The 19,199-nt window shown below is 42.0% G+C and overlaps 1 protein-coding gene across 3 annotated transcripts; it reads right to left on the minus strand.

The window, feature by feature from the left end:
* Positions 1-258: 258 nt before the first annotated feature.
* On the minus strand, positions 259-18,722 carry cxxc5a (CXXC finger protein 5a). Of its 3 annotated transcripts, XM_080508294.1 has the most exons (4): positions 18,423-18,722; positions 10,385-10,487; positions 9,478-10,290; positions 259-457 (listed from the first exon to the last, which is right to left on the minus strand). In XM_080508294.1, the coding sequence occupies exons 3-4, from the start codon at positions 10,270-10,272 to the stop codon at positions 413-415; spliced, it is 840 nt and encodes a 279-aa protein (XP_080364420.1). In that variant the 5' UTR covers positions 10,273-10,290; positions 10,385-10,487; positions 18,423-18,722; the 3' UTR covers positions 259-412. The 3 variants fall into 3 exon arrangements, with proteins under 3 accessions (XP_080364420.1, XP_080364422.1, XP_080364421.1); XM_080508296.1 differs by having other exon boundaries at positions 259-454; positions 9,478-10,487; XM_080508295.1 differs by lacking the exon at positions 18,423-18,722 and adding an exon at positions 17,811-17,931 and having other exon boundaries at positions 9,478-10,487.
* Between the last annotated feature and the right edge of the window lie 477 nt (positions 18,723-19,199).

The following is a 19,199-nucleotide window of genomic DNA, read 5'->3' on the forward strand; positions in this document are numbered from 1 at the left end:
TGTCCACACTCAGTCCGTCATTTCTGTTTCTGGCAATGAACAGTTCCATGTTTAAGCGACAGAAAAAACCTGCTGGGAAAAAGGACAAAAGGTACCAAAATGGAAACATAGAAAAGGGAATGAAAGTTGCCATAGATGCTTTTCTTTACGCTTCATTTTTGGTTCAAGGAATAAGTAGGTGCATCCATTATCCGATTGATTTTCTCTCCCCCCCCCCCCCCCCCCTTTTTTTTTTTGTCATTTAGTTTTTTTTTCTGTTATTTGTTTTTTTTTTCTTTTTTCTATAATTTTATTTGTTGCGAGTTTGTTTATAAGCCAGTGTCTGTTCCGGAGACAATCCAGGAGTTGGCATTGCACTTGATGGCAGAGCTTTGGGTAGGGATGTGGAGGAGGAGGTGGAGGAGGAGGAGTCCTACTGGAACCACCGGAACGCTGCTCCTGTAGGAAGCATCACCTTCTTGGAGAAACAGAAGACAGGAAGGGAGGAGAAGGGAGGGCAGGGGAGAGGAGACGAGAAGGAGGGGGGGGGGGGGGGGGGGGTGGAGTTGTTAATGAAATGCAGCACATTTTTAGTGAAGCTACAAATTGTTCACAAGTTGACATGGGGGCATGCATAATGTTCAACCTGTCCTATTTTCTGCTGTTCATTTTGAAGGTACAACAAATAATTACTGACACGCAGTAATGACGTGAAGTGATTGCTTCATGTATTAAATGAGTTTGGGTTTTTTTTTTTTAAAGAAAAAGAAAACTATAAGAGCTCAAAGTTAAAAGTAAATTTGACCAAGATCCTATAGTGAAGTGTTTTTATCGATAAATGGTTTCAACAGCTGATCAGTCCAACGCTACTTCTGCTCCGCTCTGTCCCCAGGTGAGTAGCACGTGTGAAATCTGTACAAAGCACCACCACAGGATCAGGCTTCAGTCACACCAAACCCAATATGCCACATGTATTATTTAGCCACCACACGCGTTGCTCTCCCACACCATCATCAATGACGATGATGGTGTGGGAGAGCAACGCGTGTGACCCCCCCCACACCCCACACCACCCACCCCCCTCCCATACGCACACATACACACACCCCACCCCCACTGTGGTTATCTGTGTGTCTGATTGCACTGGGCAGGAGCGCCATACATGCATGCAGCTGCAGGGCTCAGCAGCAGCCTGCCAGTCAGGAGATAGAGAGCGGCTCGGGGTCCCTGGAGCCGCAGCACGGTTTGGCGTCCTGCAAAGTGCAACTCGATTCTGCAGCAACAGATTCTTCCGTCAGCCAGCTCTGCCTGGAGCGAGGCAGGAGGAGCTCGGCAAACATTTATGCACCCACACACACTCTCGCACCGAACCAATATGTATTCAAGTACAGTCACACACCTCCACACACAGTGGCACGTTAACCGACACTCGCAGTACACCCCCGAAATCGCACCAAACAGTGAGACAGTTAAACTAAAAAATCTCATGCAAGCCGGATTCAGATTCACTTTTCCCTCAGTGCTCAACGACTGAGAATTTAAAAAGGAACCAGACACACAAACCTGAAAACACACACCAATACAATGACACCGAAACAGAGACAGATTCACGTATTTGTCTGCTCCAGAAAACACAAAACATTTTAATTCTATTTTTACTAAAATTTAATTCTGATAACTTTTGTGCACCCTGGACATGATCCAATTTTTTGGAGGTATATTGTTGAACAGCTCCTTTGCACAGCTGCAGTGGAATTATGAGTTTTTCAACAAAGGCAGCTCGGAGGTAAATGGCCCATTAGTTCAGAGAAGTTTGTTCAAAACCAAAAACAATACAAGTCCTAATTGCTTTTTAGGGCCCACTTAAGCCATTCCTCTACATTTCAATCAGCGGCGCAGTGTTCTTTTGACTGCTATTGTTCAAATCGGGACATGAAACTGAGTGACAGCAGGGTTCGTGCTCCACAGGTTTCATTTACTTTCATTCTGAAAGTTAACTCCCGCTGACAAAAATAAAACATTTTTGCTTCTGTAAAAAGACTTCAAACAAGGTAATTATTCCCTGATCTCAACTAAATATAGCCCACACTGTGCTGTATTTGTGAATTTGACTTAATCAGGAATAATCTGACAGCTGAGGCACTGAATACCCACATACATATTGTAGTGTATGTTCACATCAACTGTTAAATGTATGATAATTCCCCCAAAGTTGTTTGATGGATGCAGGGTCAGCCTGAAATGTTAATTAATGCTAATTTATCTAATTCACCTAAATCTGGATTATACATGTATACACTGTTGTATAGCATTTGCCCTAATGCATATATTCAGAAAACTGCTGTAGGCAAAAGTAAATGTTGATAAACTCCACAAACCCAGAGGCTACAGCCAACATATTGCCAAGACGATTTGATGGTTCGTGTGTTAAGTATCAGTAGCCTCTCATCCATCTCCGGGATGACCTTTCTACAGCCGTGCTCAGCTACTAAGAAGACGGTCAGAGGACAGCAACATCTGGCGCTGCCACAGATGTCAAAAACCCGGTAAGAGCTGTGCTGACCATGACGTAATGTGTACGGGGAAGAAAAACAACACATCCCTCCACGGATCTGTAAATGCTACTTTTCCTCATTATCAAACATGTGCAATCAATGGAAGAAAAAAAAATGGCAGCATTTCAGGAATAGAAAAACCCTTTTTCCTTCACAACACTGATTGCAAAGGGTTCAAACAGATGGGATCTGTGGGTGTGAAGTGGCCAATCACTAAAATCGATGGATGTGAGTTTTTTTGTTTTTTTTCCCTCTCTTTTTTTAAAGGGGTGCGCATTTGTGTAAGCATAGCACAAACAATTTCCCCGGAATAGACCACGTAAGTCAAACAATTATTTTTATTTTTATTTTTTTTAAAGGCTTACTGCTTCTTAAATGGGCTCAATCCACCACAACTTAATATAATGGCCTTTCAGAGCACAGTGCATGTTGTTTGGTGTTGCTGATGCAAATTCCTGTAAGCCAGTTTAAGCCATCATGAATTCAGTTGTTGCCCCAGGGCACCACTGAGCGTTCTGCCTATTGTTGTCATTGCTTTGTCATCAACAATTGTCAGTATTCTCTTATGGAATCCCACAATAATAAAGAAAGAAAAATAAAACACACATAAACTGACACAATGAACTCAAAGCATCTCCACATACAGTAGTGTATGTGGGATGCAACACCGTCTGCTTTTCACAAGGAGGAGAGCAGAAAAGAAACCTTAAAAACAAGTGAATGAAAACACCGGTGACCTCCAGCTGGCATGAACACTCACGGTTTGTCTGGCTGAGGGGGTGACGCATTTTGCTTCACTTGCTCTCCTTTCCAACAGTCAATTGTCGTGGATATGTAAATACGCCGATGGGATTTATCTTACTTGACCAGTAAACACATCTTGAAGCCAGGGCAGGAGCAGCAACACTCAACACCTGAGTCATTAGTTTAACACAAACTTTCTGCAGTCAGTTAAACGAACACGTTCGGCTCAGAACAATCACTACCCATGCAACTACTTTTGGTTTCTCATTTTGATTACTTTGCTGATTGCACATTTAATCTGGAAAGTTTTAAAATGGTTGATTTCTTAAAGGGCATTATGGACAATGTCCTCAATCTCAAAAACAGGCGGAAGCAACATATTTCAAATACTCAAATTATTTCAGTTAAGTTGTTTGGGGTACTTGAGTACTTTTAAAAGTACATACATTTACACATACAGATACATACATATAAATACTACAATATCCATGTGATCCACTTTGTCTGCACAATTCAAAATAACATTCAAACTGTCTGATATGTATCTGGATTTCTGATCATTGTTTAAATTTGTTTAACTAAATAAACTGCCATTTTTAGATATCCTATTGTTTAACTTGGAAATGTGCTTTTTACATATTGGTATTTCACACAGGTAAAATACATCAAATGGCTGTTATTGACCAAAACTAGTTTTTGAGGAAATTCACTCCCAGTAAGCACAGGAAAAGAATGTGGACATAATTCAAAATAAAATCATTAAAGTTTTGTTGGACAAGCTGTTAAACGGAGAAGTGAAGGCCTTAAAAATCACATCTCAATATATCTAATTCACCTTTGAGCAGCAACTCCAAAAACGTGCCTTTTCTTTTCTGCCTTTGTGAATAATACCCCCGTCTCTCTAAGAGTTATGGACTGTTAGCTTAATACAGATGTCAGGCTACAGTATGACACCTCAACTGCCTCAGTTCTCTCTCTCTCTCTCTCTCTCTCTCTCTCTCTCTCTCTCTCTCTCTCTCGCTCTCTCTCTCTCTCTCTGCCTTCTCTGTCCACTCCAACTTGTCCCTCTGTCTGCCCAGCAACTTGCCCACACATCCATGTGTCTCGGTGTCAGTCTGCATGCCTGTCAGTTTGTATGAGTTTCCTCTGTCCTGACAGTCTGGCGTACGGCGTCTGGAAGGCAGAAAAGGCCGTGAGGGAATACGCTGCTCCCGTATCAACGTCTGATACCAACAAAGTCGAACCTGCTGGGAAGGGCTAGTATGTTCAGGTTTTAGCTGTGTTTGATAACTACAAAGCACTTTATCCGCACACAAATTCCTTTTCTCACGGAATACTGCGAGTTGGCAAAGACCAAAACACGCTTTTTGTCTCGTTTTATGAATTTTTCGAATGTTGCCCACCCACCGGCGCAGTACATCCTGAACGTATAGTGACATTCACGCAAAACAAGGTACACTACAACTTCCTAACCCTGACTTTCCTTCGTCTTCAGTGGCGAACAGCATCGCTGAGACCGACACCACTGGAGGGTATTCAGACATACAGCAGAAAGAAACTGCCTTCCCACTTATTTCTCTCAAATGTAGCATTCCCAGAATAAATCCAGACATCTTCAGCCAGTGAGCTATGAGGTGGCAAAGGCCTCAGCATGCTAACTCCCCCTCACTTGCCAATTTTACGCTCCTCTTTGAGCTGCCATGAGATTTCAATGGAAACCGTCAACACCCTTAAAATAAGCACACTGCTGCTGGACTGCACTTGTGTACACGCTCACAGGCTCGTACAAACACACGAGGAAAACCTCTCAATGCAAATGCAGTAAAAACAAAGGCCAGCTATTGCTCTCAGTCTTTATTCACTTGTGGTGCAGGAAGATGCAACGGGTCCGAAGTATCTGCCAAACTGACCACGAGACAAATGTAAAAAGAGACATTGTGCCCCCACGGAAACCGCACGCCGGGCATAATCGCCACGGCAGACGGGGATGTGCCACACTATCTTTGATTGGAGGGGAATGTGACACTCAAGGGTTGTCTGAGCTACAGCTGAGGCTCACTGCTGATCACTGAGGGAGGACTCTGAAAGCCAGGAGGATCTTCTGTTCTGGCACAGGTGCTGCTCAAGTCGCCCTGAATATGCATTAAGGTCATTGACAGATAGCAGAGATTTCCCTTCAGTGAAGTCTTGTGTAACGACATTAGAAAATACACATGGTAAAACTGACAATCTTGCAAGCATCTAGTCAGTATCGACAGTTCCAATATATACTGCTGACTCAATGCGCTCTGGTTTCTCTTCTGACACAGCGCGTTTTCCATGAATCTCCCCCTCTGACATTTAGCTTGTACTGATGACATCACGCACACTGACAGTGCGGCCCAGGCTGTATCCTCTGATCTAATCACCTGCTGAACAAGAGCTGTTGACTTAATAACAAAGCCTTTTGAGACAGCTACTAGACTGCTAATGGATAATGTATGAGTGCATGAGGACAATGGAATAAAAAACAGCCAAAATTGAAAATGTTGGTCTTCTGTCAAAGCACTTTGAGAGAATAAATAGTTGATGCAGCCGCCTCGTATTGAATATTTGAGGTGAAAAAAAAAGTAACAGGTTGCAGACCTCTTTAATGGAGTTCTGCCTGAAGGTGAACACTTGTCTCAGTTTGCGTTACTATACATGGGAGATTTTATATTCTCTGATTCATGTCACACTTGATTCACGAAGAGGTGCTTCACGTCCTTAAAATACCCACTTTGTAATGTTGAGATTGGGAGTATCAGATGACAAAAGATACCAAAAATACACGACAGGGAACATGAATAAGACTATTAAGTTATAAAGCAACATCAGAGGAAAAGTACAGGGACTCCCCGACCAGGAAGATTTCATTTTTAGCTGTGGGCTGTCAGGTGACTGAGGACGAGTGTGGTTCATGTTGCCGGTGTGGTAAGATGTGCAGAAGTTGTACACTTCGGTACGAATATACTTCTCACCTTTCCTGTGGTGAGCTCGTGGCAAAATCCTTCAGCGTATCTATATTGCACCGCAGAAGCATTCACACCCCGTACAATTCATCAGTTGCAAAACAGAGCACATATAGACACCTGGGACACATTAAACGCAGCACTAATCCAATATTTAACACTGAAATATGTTTGTTTACTCCACAGCTTTTTGTGCAGAACATATCATGGGAAGTAGTATTAGTACTGAAAAATACTGGTCCCCTTAAGCAGAAACCCACTACTCTAATATTTATATAGTTTACTTCTCATGTAAAATTAGCGTTCCGGTGGCTGTTCTGAAAAAGAGGAAATTACTTGACAGATCCATTAAATAAATTAGCAAGGAGTCCATATTCTTAGATGGCAAGACAAAAAGCTATGTCAGGTAACTCAATTCAATAATCACACCGCTATTATACTTGGACAACTGTCAAGTTTCTCCATTAGTTTCTGGCTACTTGTAACGGCGGCACTGCAAGCAGCCTGATGACCTGCATCAACATAGACTGCCATGAATATTTAAGACCCCATGGGTCTCTGCGACCGACTGGTATTAAGCTAACTGCCATGACAACATCAATTGCAAATCATAAATTAAAATTAAATCCCTTTCTGTTGCAGACGTTGAGTCGTACCACCTACATAGCAAGCTGACACATTTCACCATTTTGGTGATTCATCAACAGAGACAAATGAATCGTCTCATCAATTTGCAACTGAACAATGCAACACTGAAAAACAAAAACGCTAACATTCGTGCGAATTTGTCTGATGCTCCGCGTGTGAGAAATTTCAGCTTTTTCAGTCAAATTGCCCAAAGATGACCTCTTTATTGAATCCTCCGGTTTCACACATTTATTTTTCAACCTTTGACACCTTGAAATCCTGATTCATCTCACAGTGAAGTCTGTGTAAATCAAACACACCTCTGCTTTACAGATTTCCCCACTCGCTTTACATTTGGTGTGAATCCTGTTGCTGTCAAATTTGAAATGCTCGTTGTTTAATAATGAATTCAAAGTATTCACATCAGGAATCTTTACACTCACACTACAATAGGCAGAACTAAAGAGAAATAAATAAAACATATATCTGACAACAATCCAACAGCTCAAAATGTTTACTTAAAATGACTGAACCATTCAAACTGAACAAAACGTAATTATCATTGTCTGTGAAAACAACACAATGAAGCAACATCTATTGCCTGGAAACTATTAATACAATATATCATGACAACACAGCCTCAGGTTTGGAAAGTGAGCAGTTTTATGAAGGTATCACAGTCTGGCTTTCAAAATGGTTCAAAAAGGCCCAGACAGCTTCTTCATCACAGTTATACTTAAAAAAAAAAAAAAAAAACTGAAGTGAAAAAGTGTCTTTCCCTGGCTTTAGACTTACACGAGTTGATATTCTCACCACTGGTGTACTTTGTCACGTTCTTTTACAGCAACTGCTGAAGTGAACTCAAATGTCATTTATATCGACACTGCTGCCTCAACAAGTAAATTCCTCGCACAAAGAAACAAAATAGAATTCAAATCTAAGAGGTTTAGAAAAAAAAAAAAACAGCTTAGAAATTAGAAACCAACCACTTTATGAATAAGAAATTGGCTAAAAGGTTATTGACATACCCTAGTTGAGTAAAAAAAAAAAAAAAAAATGCTAGTATGAATAAACAGTTATGTGCGTTATATTCTGTGTTATGATGTTTTATCAGGTTGGTTATTTAACCAACTGCAAAATGAAATGCTCACCCTGCTTAACCGAAGGAAAACGCTTCATCCTATTAAAACTATGCTGCATTTCATGTCTTTAAAGCGTACAGAAAGGCTTGAAAATGAAAGCAATGGTCAAAATTATTCAGTCTATGCAGCTGATGAGTTCCTCGCTGAGGATGGCCAAAGTCAGCACATGGGGGTTGAACAACCAACCTTTCAGCCTGCAAACAAGAGGCCAAGCTGTCACCCACAATCAGTATCAGAGAGAGAAAGAAGTAAAGCCATTAGCAGTTTGAAGCGCAGATCCAGTTTGTGTCAATTAGACCAGCAGCCTCTGCACTGGTTCACGTTCACACTGCACTGCATATCTATCTGTTTATTACGTAATGGCACAGTGACACTATTATCCATTGATCGCAAAAGATTATTTCCTTTGAGATGGAACATCTGCCGAGATTGATTTCATGATTGGTCGTTCTGTCGCCACAGCCGGGTTAGTTAGGCCAGCGAGTGTGACTGAGGTAACAGACAGGAAGTTTGGAGGGCTATTTAGATGAGCTGGGGTGTCACGGGAGAGAAGGACAGCGGCAGCAAAAAAAAAAAAAAAAAAAAAGGGGGGGGGGGGGGGGGGGGCGCATGTGCCACACTGACACCTGGTGCTCCAGATGACAGCTCCGGAGCCAGATGGACCTTGTTACATGCACACACATACAGACATACCCACACATGTGTAACTTGCACACAAACACATACTGTACACATATTCACAATTACTGCCACTCTGCCCACACACACACACACACACACACACACACACACACACACACACACACACACACACACACACACACACACACACACACACACACACACACACACACACACACACACACACACCTACATGTGATTCCTTTACAAAAGCAAATTGTAAAAATTCTTCAAATTAGCTTGAATGGAAACAGAGCAGTGTACTGTGTCGCAGCTCATTTTGAGAAAAAAAAAAAAAAAAAAGCAATCTCGTGGGGTTTTTTTGTTTGTTTGTTTTTTTTCCCAAAGAATTTACCCTCAGGTTGAAAGATGTGGGTGTGGTACTGATGCGGTTATGGTGGAGAGATTAAAGAGACCCCATGGCGCAAGCTTACTCGTCACATAGCTGCCACACTTTTCACCACCTGTCACCCCCCCCCACCCCCCACCCCCCATTCCAATTAAAGGGGAAGAACATTCAGGTATTGACCAAAAGACAATCTGATCTTTCAGTAGTCTCCAATTCTAAAAGCGTCTTTCCCGTCCTTTCGTGTGGATCGCCTCCAAATATCAGATTCCATGACTGCAACTGCATGGCTCCCTTGACTGGTTTCTCACTCTGTGGTATTGGCGAATGCATGCAAAACCAAAGCTCACTCTCAATAAACTTCAATGAATTACCCATGAAACAGTGACACATCGTACCCCGCACCCTCTTACCTCCAAAGCAGCAGAGGGCTTCTTCTTCAGTTCCTCACATTTGCGAAACTTGCAGATCTGGTGGCCCGTTTTCCGATTTCGGCAGCTGCTGCACTGCTCGCAGTTAATCCGCCGTCGGCAAGGTGGGCACATGCCGCAACGTTTTCGCTTCTTTTTACCGGAGTTGATAGCGGAGGCCAGCTCGCTCTGCGCCGGGTACTCGGCCAGGCCGGCCATGTGTAGTGCGCTGTCCGCCAGAAACACTCCAGCCGGCGTCATGATGAAAAGCCCCGGGTTGAAGGGGAAGCCACCCCCTACTCCATATGGGAAGTCAACAGGACCACCTACGGCGTCCGTGACAGACGTACCCTCCAAGTCGCTAGCCCCCGAGCCCGCGTCGCCTCCGCCAACTCCAACTCCCATGCCCCCGGGCAGGAGCATGTGCTCCATACCGGCTCGCTTTAACAGTGCCGCTGCCTGGGCAAAGTGCAGCAGGCCATTCTGTCCCTCCAGAACCTGTTCTAGGGTCCGGTCCAACTTGGCGGCAGTCAGTGCAGAGACGGTGGGCTGGGGCTGCGGGGGCGGCTGAGGCTTGGCCGTGTGGCTCTTCGCCTCATTTTTGTCCGTGTGTCCATTGGTGGTGGCAGATGAGACGGCTGTATATTGAGAGAGGGTGCGGGAGTTCTTAAGGCTCTTACTGAGGGGCTCACTGATGATGCCACTGCGGTTCCTGCGCTCTATAACAGGAGAGTCCTGCTTGCAGCTACTCCGCTCCAGGTCCTCTGTCCGGCTCCCCCCCGACAGCCCGCTAGACATGGTCCAGAGCGTTCGTGCCTGGGTTGGGGGTGAGGGTGGAAAGGGGGCAGGGGTGAGCAAGGTGGGACCTTCTCTCGGTCCGTTCTGTGCCCCAGTGAGAGTGGCACCTCACCTCGATGAACCGATCAGACAGCCGACGACAGGCAGGCCCCAGAGCCTTCTGCCCCCACTACAGGTCAGCCCTCATCGACGTTCTTCCACGGGCCATCTGGAAACTTCACACAGGGAGAGACAGAAAGAGAAGTGTTTACATTATTTACCAATACATATACAGACTATAATAATCATTTCCCCCAACAAATACATTGTCTACGTTGTTGCATTTTGTATTTGGTTGACCAAATAAGCTATTACTACTGCATCTTATAATTTTCTGGTCTCTTTTTAACACAAATAATGTCATAGCATCATATTTTAAAGTTAATACGGTAAACTTGTTGATCGGCCACAGCACAAAGTGTGAATTTCATGATGTTTCTAGCTGCCTGCTGACCATTAGCAACTTTCATTTTAGCGTTTTTTTCATTGTTTCTATTATTTGTTCAACTTCAGCAGATGAATACCTCTTTGTCCACCAGGCAGTGAATTGATGGACTACAAAAAAAAACAAAAAAACTGTAAAATCCATTCATGATTCTCAAATCTTTTAAACCTCTTTACATTGTTACAATGTAGTTGTTTTATGTGATGTCCGAACTGAAAGAATAACAATAGAAAAATGTTTTCTTTAGATCAGCAAGTATTTAAAGTTACCTTCCTAACATTTTGATACAATCAGGGTTACTGACGCTCTCTAAATAAAAAATACTAATCATTAATAATACAAATAATGCTTGTATGAATGACTTTAAAGACTTAAACATAAGGTTCATCACACATCAAACACTTGGCAAGATAAGCAGTACTCATTGACGTCAGGCTTCAGAAGTGCTGCTTTAATTCTGCGTCTAATTCTTTAACACATCATTTTTGAAAGTGGAAAATCTGAAAAGGAAAAACAATCACAAGGTCCATAAGCCAAGTCTTTCACCTTAGAACTGACACAAACAAATTAATTAGAGTTGTAGTGAAAAAAAGAAACTCCTTTGGTCAACAAAATAGTTTACAAAATATACAGTGCTCGAACTTGAAAGTGGTTGCTTGATATTCTCTTTAGAAGTATTATTATGACTTTTGGCAGAGTGCAGCTACAGAGGTTTATTTTCCCACTTCAGGATAACCCACTCGCAATATTCAAATTTAAAGAAGAAAAGAAAAAAAAATTCAATTTTTCTGTTACCGCACGAGTGTAAAGATAAAAGTTGATTCAACACTAAAAGCAGACCTGGATATTAAACAGCTGTTCCTGACTGGCCTGTGAGAGGTGAGTAAGAAATTATGAATCAAATGAAATGTTGTATCCATGAAGCAAGTAATATCACACCGCCTTGCTTTTATTCTGAATGAGGCAGCTTTATTTTCCCTCAGTGTTTGCTGCTGTGGTCTTTGTTGTCACCTGTTGTCTTTACTGTGTAAGCTTGCACAGCTCACAAAGGGTAACCCACAGAAACGTAGGCTTACAGAAAAAGTTTAAAGATTTATGTGACGTTTGTAAAAAAGATAGCGACGTCTATAAACGTAGGGAAGTCAGGGACAGTTTTGTGTGTAGTTTGTGGAGAACTAACAGCTGTATTCATGGAGCTGAATGGCCCTAAATTGCCCCTTACTGACTTTATTAAACAAAATGTATCACATTTTCAGATCATAATAATAACCACTGTTAAATCTTACAACTATGTGATGGTCCATTGTTAGAGTTGCCCATGAAGCAATCTGTGAAGTAAATGGCAATCTCAACTAAAGATTGGACTTCAGATTTAATTTAATTCTTCACATTTGGCTACATCAATCAGTTGTTATCTGTCTTTATTCAGGTTTCAAAGAAAAAGACCTGTAATGTGAATTTGGCAGGGGCTCTGAGAAAGGGTCTCACTGGGCTAATAGTGGGACACTCCTGAGAGAACATGCATTTTCATGTTTTTAGCGTACAATTTGTGTGACTGCTGACTAAACAAAACAAACAAACAAAAAAAACTATGCTTCTATTCTCCTGACCTGTCCACGCTCACAAACAAGGACACTACCTTCCCCAGAAATGCCGAGGAAATGGCCGGGCAAGTCCTTATAAGGGAAACAAAGGGAAAGGGAGGGGAAGAGGATGGAAGAGGGGGGGTGGTGGGGGTGTCTGTGCAGTGTGTGGAAATTGGAAGGCCAGAATTAGTGGGAGGTAAAGCTTCAAAGGCAAGAGCACAGCCCCCACATTCTCACCAGCTCAGGGGGATGTGGCGCCAGCGAACCAGAGCCAGCTCCGCAGCCCCTGAGCCCCATAGTTTCAGTTTCTCCCACTACAGCACTGACCAGGGTCCGGTTTCCCAAAAGCATCTCGACTCTTAACGGCGTCTCGGCTCAGTTGTGGCTGAAAGGCACTGAAAATCATCAGAGTGATACATGGGGGAGGTTTGCGGGTTTTTATAGAGTATTGAACCCCAAAAAATTGGCTGTTTAGTGACACATTACGAAAACGGATTTTTCTGTGAAAATTTTATGTTTTGACATGATCTCACATGAACTCTCGGGCGCGCACAAAACGAAATCCGAGTGGCTGCTTGTGCAACTAAATAATTTCTCGGTTAATCACGGCCAGTGAGAATATCCAGCTGATCCAACTGTTCCTCAATGCTCTGAATGCAGTAAATACGCTGAAAGAGTCGAGTATCCCACACAATTAATGAACTGGCTCATTTTCAATAGTTTGAATAAATGAGGTCTCGAGTCAGCTACAAAGTGACAAAGTTGGCAATCACAGCCCATGAAAACTGTTTCAAAAATATGACTGATCAGCTGCGACATGACAATTCAGCCAGAACACCACCCGCCTCCAACAGCTGATGATGACACCAGTGGTTTCTAAAAAAAGGAAATATGTTTCGGATAAAAATGACGTGTGCTTCAAGGATGATCTTCATGACAGATGTTGGACTTTTCATGAATACCTCCGTCCCACAAAACCTCCAGAAACAGTAATACAATAACACTCTGCTTCCTCAGCAAAATACTGATGACTTGACAAGTGATTGGAACTCTTGAATCTGCATTATATGTGATAAACATCTTGTGTGCGGAACTTTCTTACTTTTAAAGTACACTTTGCAGTCTTATAAAAAGGATAAACCGGGATAATGGAAAAGCTAATGGCACAGTTGACATCAGCTATTGTTAATATAATAATAACTAATTTCATTGATTAATGCTGAGCAGAGTACCCTGAGTGATGTTCAACAAAAAATGTTCTTCCCCGAAATAAAACTAACGACGACGACAGGATGAGAAAATGACAAAGACTCACATTACCCTGATTCAGTAGTATTTTAGACAATGGAAAGTGTTTTTTTGTGACTGATTTCCCCAATACTTACGTACAAGTTACCCCATGTAATTCACTATTTTTAAAAACATGTTTTTATTGAATATGTCAAAAAATTTGAATTATTCTTTAAACCTTTTATTTTGCATTTTTGTAGCCAATAAGTTGTTTTTGGGTTTTTTACAGAGAAAGGTTATGATTTGCATTTACTTACTTACTTACAGTTATGATTGTATACTTTCTATAAATGTTACGGTTTTTCTGGGAAATGTGCTTTCAACTAGATAGTGCTCAATACAATAATTCATAGGTAAATTTAATCAGATGGCTGTAATTGACTATCAATAATTAACTGTTCAAGAAAGATATGATTAACTCTATTTAAAGCAACATTTCTTTTTGGAGTCGAGTGCAATGTACTCCATATCACAGTAGTTGCATTTGAGTACAAAATCTGAGAAATGTGTTACATGTGAACAGGTTGTGTTTAAACTGTGCACTACACCAGGTCTGTTGTGTTGTTCTGCACCACATTGTGCTAGAAACGGAAGCATGGCCCCCCGTATTGCAGCCTCCCGCTCATCCCTCCTGCTCTTTGCGTACATCTGCCTTCAATCTCGCCGCTCTGTCAGTCACACGCTTTCCATCATCATAAACCCTGAGTATGGCATATAGTCTCAGGCTAATCACCCTCCTCCACTTTCAGCGTAAGGGCTCCTCAGATCCCTTCACCACATCATTTACAGAAAACGTTTATGGCCTCATGTGAACTGTCTCCTAAACCACAACTGCCACTGAAACCAGTTAATTGGCATTGTTTTGTCCTTTAAGCATGCTCATTCAATTTCCTGGGATGTTATAGGCCTAATGCTGTGCTTCATATTAAAGCTACTCGCCATAGGCTTCTGTGAATTCAGCTGACAGAAATGCTGCAATTAGTGGACTCACATTAAAGCCGACAATAAGCGACATTTCTTGCACCTCAATCTGTTTTAGCATGAGCATAGGTGTAAATATCAGCTGTCCATTATGTTTTCTAGAGTTTTTCTGGGTCTCTGTGCACACAAAAGGATTGGTGATTAAAGATAAAGATCTGGAACTAAATGGTCAACATGAACCAACAACTATATGTGTGAGGTTTATTCCTGATTAACAAAAAAGCTTCACTGGAGATTGCAAAGCACCTTTTAACTTTGGCCGGAAAACTATTTAACTATGTATCTTGGAATCCTGTCATTAATCATTTTTAGGCGTTTTAGATAAAGTGAATCTGAGTGAAGGGCTGTGACTTTCAATGTTATAGTCATTAATAACGTTCAATTAATGATTTGGTGCCGCCAACAAAGAAGTACACACAAATGGTGAAACAAGTCATTTCTGCCAGCAAGTTAAATAGCACGTTTAAGTTTTGTGTGACCTCGAATAACCACAGCAAATTATGTCAGGCGTAATAATGTATTTTAACTATGTTAGGGAACATCACGTAGCAGTCATTTCAGCACAAACTACAACATTTTCTTTTGGTCAAGTAGTTTTGTGAGTAAAACTGTTTCACATAATGAGCTTATTAATATAAGGATTAAAAATCTGATACTTCTACAGGTACTTTTCAGGGCTCATTATGTTATTTTGGAGTATGACAAAAATATATTGACAACTCTTCCATGGTAATTATAAATGCTTCTGTTCATTCTGGAAAGACACCTGGAGAAATTCACGACATTAATTGGATGGGTGGAGTGATGTCAGCTCAGAAACCTTGCCACTTTGACAACAGCAGCAGCTGATCTGAAATCTGATCTGGAGGATTTCATATTGTGAAAAAGATGACATGATGTCACATAAGTGGATGATATGTGGGAATAATCTATGTGGGAAGCTTAATTTTTGATTAATTAATGGCTGTGTTTACAAGCGCTGGAGCTACTTTCAGTGAGGATGTATCCACATTTATTTGCTCACAGCCTCAGGAAAAGAGAATAGTGTCAAATAAGCATGAAATGTGTTGTTTTCTTCCAAATATTCCTGCTCCATAGAGTCCTGAAGGTGAATTATGATTTTGCCGTTTTTGCGATTTGCAACATTTTTCAGACAGTGCTGATGTAGATTTGTTTTTATCTGATAATTTACATAAACATGTCAAAATAAGTGAACTAGGAGAGAAAAAGTCAATCCTAAATGAGAAAAGTACATTTTCTGTTTGGCTTAAGGTTAAATTAGAATATGGATACCTTTGTTTTGTCTGCACAAGAGGAGACGGTGAGCAGTAAGTGTAGGAAAACTGCTGGCTGGTCTCTGCGTACAAAATAACATAATTTACCTACTGGCATTTGAAAATGACTAATTAAGAGAATACAGTCATCAGTTAATTTGGAGAAAAAAAATAAACATTACATCAAATATGATAAGTGCAAAACAACAAGCTGTGGGAAAATATGAAACAACTCCTTTTTGGTAATGACCAGTTGCCAGGCAGCAACATGAGAAACTTATGGGCGACTTAACTTTTTATCCAGACACTCATGCTAGCTTCATATACAGTTCATGGTCCTGTGAGTCATATTAATCTCCTGGGAAGAAAAAATGAGGACATTTCAAGAAATGGCTTTTTTTTTTTTTTTTTTTTTTAATCGGCTTGAGATATGTTCAGTATATTAGAGGTTTTCTGGAACCTGAGGCAAAGCATTGAAAAATCCTCAATAAAAAGGTGAATTATAGTCCAATGTGTGGCTAGGTGTTCTTATGGCCACAAACCACAAGTCCTCAGATTGATTGAAACATAAATCAACGTATTTTATCAAGTGTTATTAGTCAAAAGTGAACAATCAAATCACAAAAAATTTGAAAATTTCCTCACAGATACTACTACTGTTGAATAAATGCTTCATTAAATATTAAAATCCCTCCCTTGGGGTATCAAATCTTGAACCCTGATTGACTTGACAAATTTAATATAAACGTTGACGTGTGCTTTTTTTTCTGGTTGTGTGATTAAAAGGATATAAAGAAGTCAGTGTGTACAAATGAAGAGGACTCCACCATGTAGTGACAGCTGACTGATGGATGAATGTCTGCTTAGTCCAGCCATTGACTAGTGATGTGGGGAATGAGGAAGACATTTAGGAAATGTGTGTCCATCAACGTTTCTGTTTTCAAGACTATATTTCAAAGTTACAATCAACCAAACACATGAATGATTGACAAAAAAAAGTGAATCCTTTTATGTGGACTTTGGTCCCACATGGTGACTTTAAGTGACAGGGAATTCTTTTTGTTCCACAAGGAGCTGGGTGTAAAAGTGTCATAATCATCAGAGACTTCTTTTTCTTCTTCTTCAATGGGCCTGCACACAACTGTCACGTGCTTCTGTCCATGAGTGAATCACAAGAGCGCACTCAAGTAACTCCTGAATAAGTTTCACCGACTGACGTCACTGCATGCGCAGGTGCCAGGTAATCTCATGCAGTGCTATAACTGAGGAGGTGGTAGGGGGGGGGGGGGGGTTGTCTGATTTCCTGCATGGTTATGAATCACTTGGTCCAGAGCAGCTGACTACACCTCTGGAGACGCGAGAATACTTAATGCATTAGTTCAGGCGATGCACCATGCAAATGCAGCCCCCCCCTCCTTCCTCTTCTTCCTCCTCCTCCTCTTCCTCCTCCTTCAGACGCGCTGTCTGCGGACTGTGTGCTTGTCTACGGTGAGCTACACATTCCCTATTCCTCCCACCTCCTATCGACTGAAGCGCGCACACCGACGGACACGCACAAAACGCAGAGGAAGTTAAGAGAGCCTGGTGACAATAATTAGACTCAAGGCTTCATCCATTGTCCAGAACCTGCTGCGTCTTATTCTCCCTAATTAGGCTATGCACACAAGAAGTTCAGGGGGAGAAAAACAACCACACAGCGCACACCGTGACTTCAAATTATCCGCGAACATATGGAGGGAGCGCTTGGAGCGGTGTTACCGGTGGCGGATTGCACAGGGAGGGGGGGGGGGGGGGGGGTGACTGTAAATCTGCGGGTAGCGCAGACGAAACCTACCCAGGAACTTTCTAATGATGCTCAAAGAAAAAGCAAAGACAAATTGCAATGATAACCCATGTTGTAATGATAGAGAATGGAATCCTTACCTTTTCGCGCGCGTTAATGCTCGAGGATGACAGGTAGATAAAAGTTTCAACAATAAAGGGAGAAGAAAGAGGCTGTTGTCAGAAGAAAGCATGTCCCAACACCGACACGCGTCGATTACTGCCCTCATTAGTTTAGCGCGCATTATTAAGAGCTGATTCATAATAACCAGCGGACGTTCTGGTCCGCCGGCGTGCTGATCCGTATCTGAGCAGGCGACGACTTATTAAATCAAGACAAATGACGCTTCTTTAAAATAGTGGCAAAAGACCTTTTTCACCCCGCGACGCTGAATCGTCAACACCTGTCGGGTCAATAGCAAAATATAAATTTGTAGAATCAAAATAGCCGTCTTTTGTCTGGACTATCTAAGCGCACAGGAGCCTATCTGCGGTACCAGCGTCTCGTCTGCAGTCGCACATTTCAGAGGCACCTCGCTTCACCCGGCTATAACTTGATCCTATATGAAGATGACATCCCAACTTTCAGCAGACTTCAACAAAGTATGATCCCCCCTACACACACACATACACACATCCAACCCCTCCTCCCTCCTCGTCCATGTATCTGCATATTTGCAAACACGGACCCATTTTTTTTTTATTCGCACCTACCAAAGCAGATCGGAGTGGAGGGGAGGGCTCCCACAGTCCGAGCGGTCCGTCTCTCAGCCTGCCGTGCAGAATGGTGACAAAAAAGAAAAGGGCAAGGGGAGGGGGGGGGGGTAAAAAAAGCTTCTTTCCCGGGAACACAATCCCACAGAGTGCCCGTCTGTTAATGACAAATGTGAAAAGAAAAAAAAAAAAAATTCGCCGTCAGTTGTTTTGGAAAAGCGTACTTTCTCAGAGGCTTGAACGCGTGGGTTCCCCGAGCTTTCTCGGTCCTTGCAATCCCACCTCTACATCCCCGCTTGCAGAGAGGAACATGCAAACACATTTCATAGATTTTTGGAGCTTCGCGGAAAAACCGAAGTGGACTTCTTGTGCGGCGGGGTGCGCTCCAGCCGAGGCGACAACAAGCCGTCCAGCCAGCCAGCAGGGATCAGTCTGCTTTCAGGACAGCTGCTGCTTCAACATAAACATGTGGTCACAAAAAAGGAATAAATAATGTATCTACTTTTTGTTACATTGACTCTTGCGTTTGCTTTTTTTTTTTTTTTTTTTTACTATTTCAATGTACCTCAATAGGTTGTGTAATTTCAGTTTTGAAACTGGAGGTTTTATACTAGAATGAAAAAAAATATGTTGTTGCGCAATATGGGGTTTGTTGTTTTAGGTGGGAAGTGAACACGGGTGAACTCAGCTCACCCATCAGAGTATGAGTAGGGCACAAGTTGTATACCATGCTGACAAGAAATCAGCCTCATCCGTGGTCGCTCCTCCTCTCGCTCA

The sequence above is a fragment of the Blennius ocellaris genome (genome assembly GCF_963422515.1).
Source record: "Blennius ocellaris genome assembly, chromosome: 14".
NCBI lineage: Eukaryota > Metazoa > Chordata > Actinopteri > Blenniiformes > Blenniidae > Blennius > Blennius ocellaris.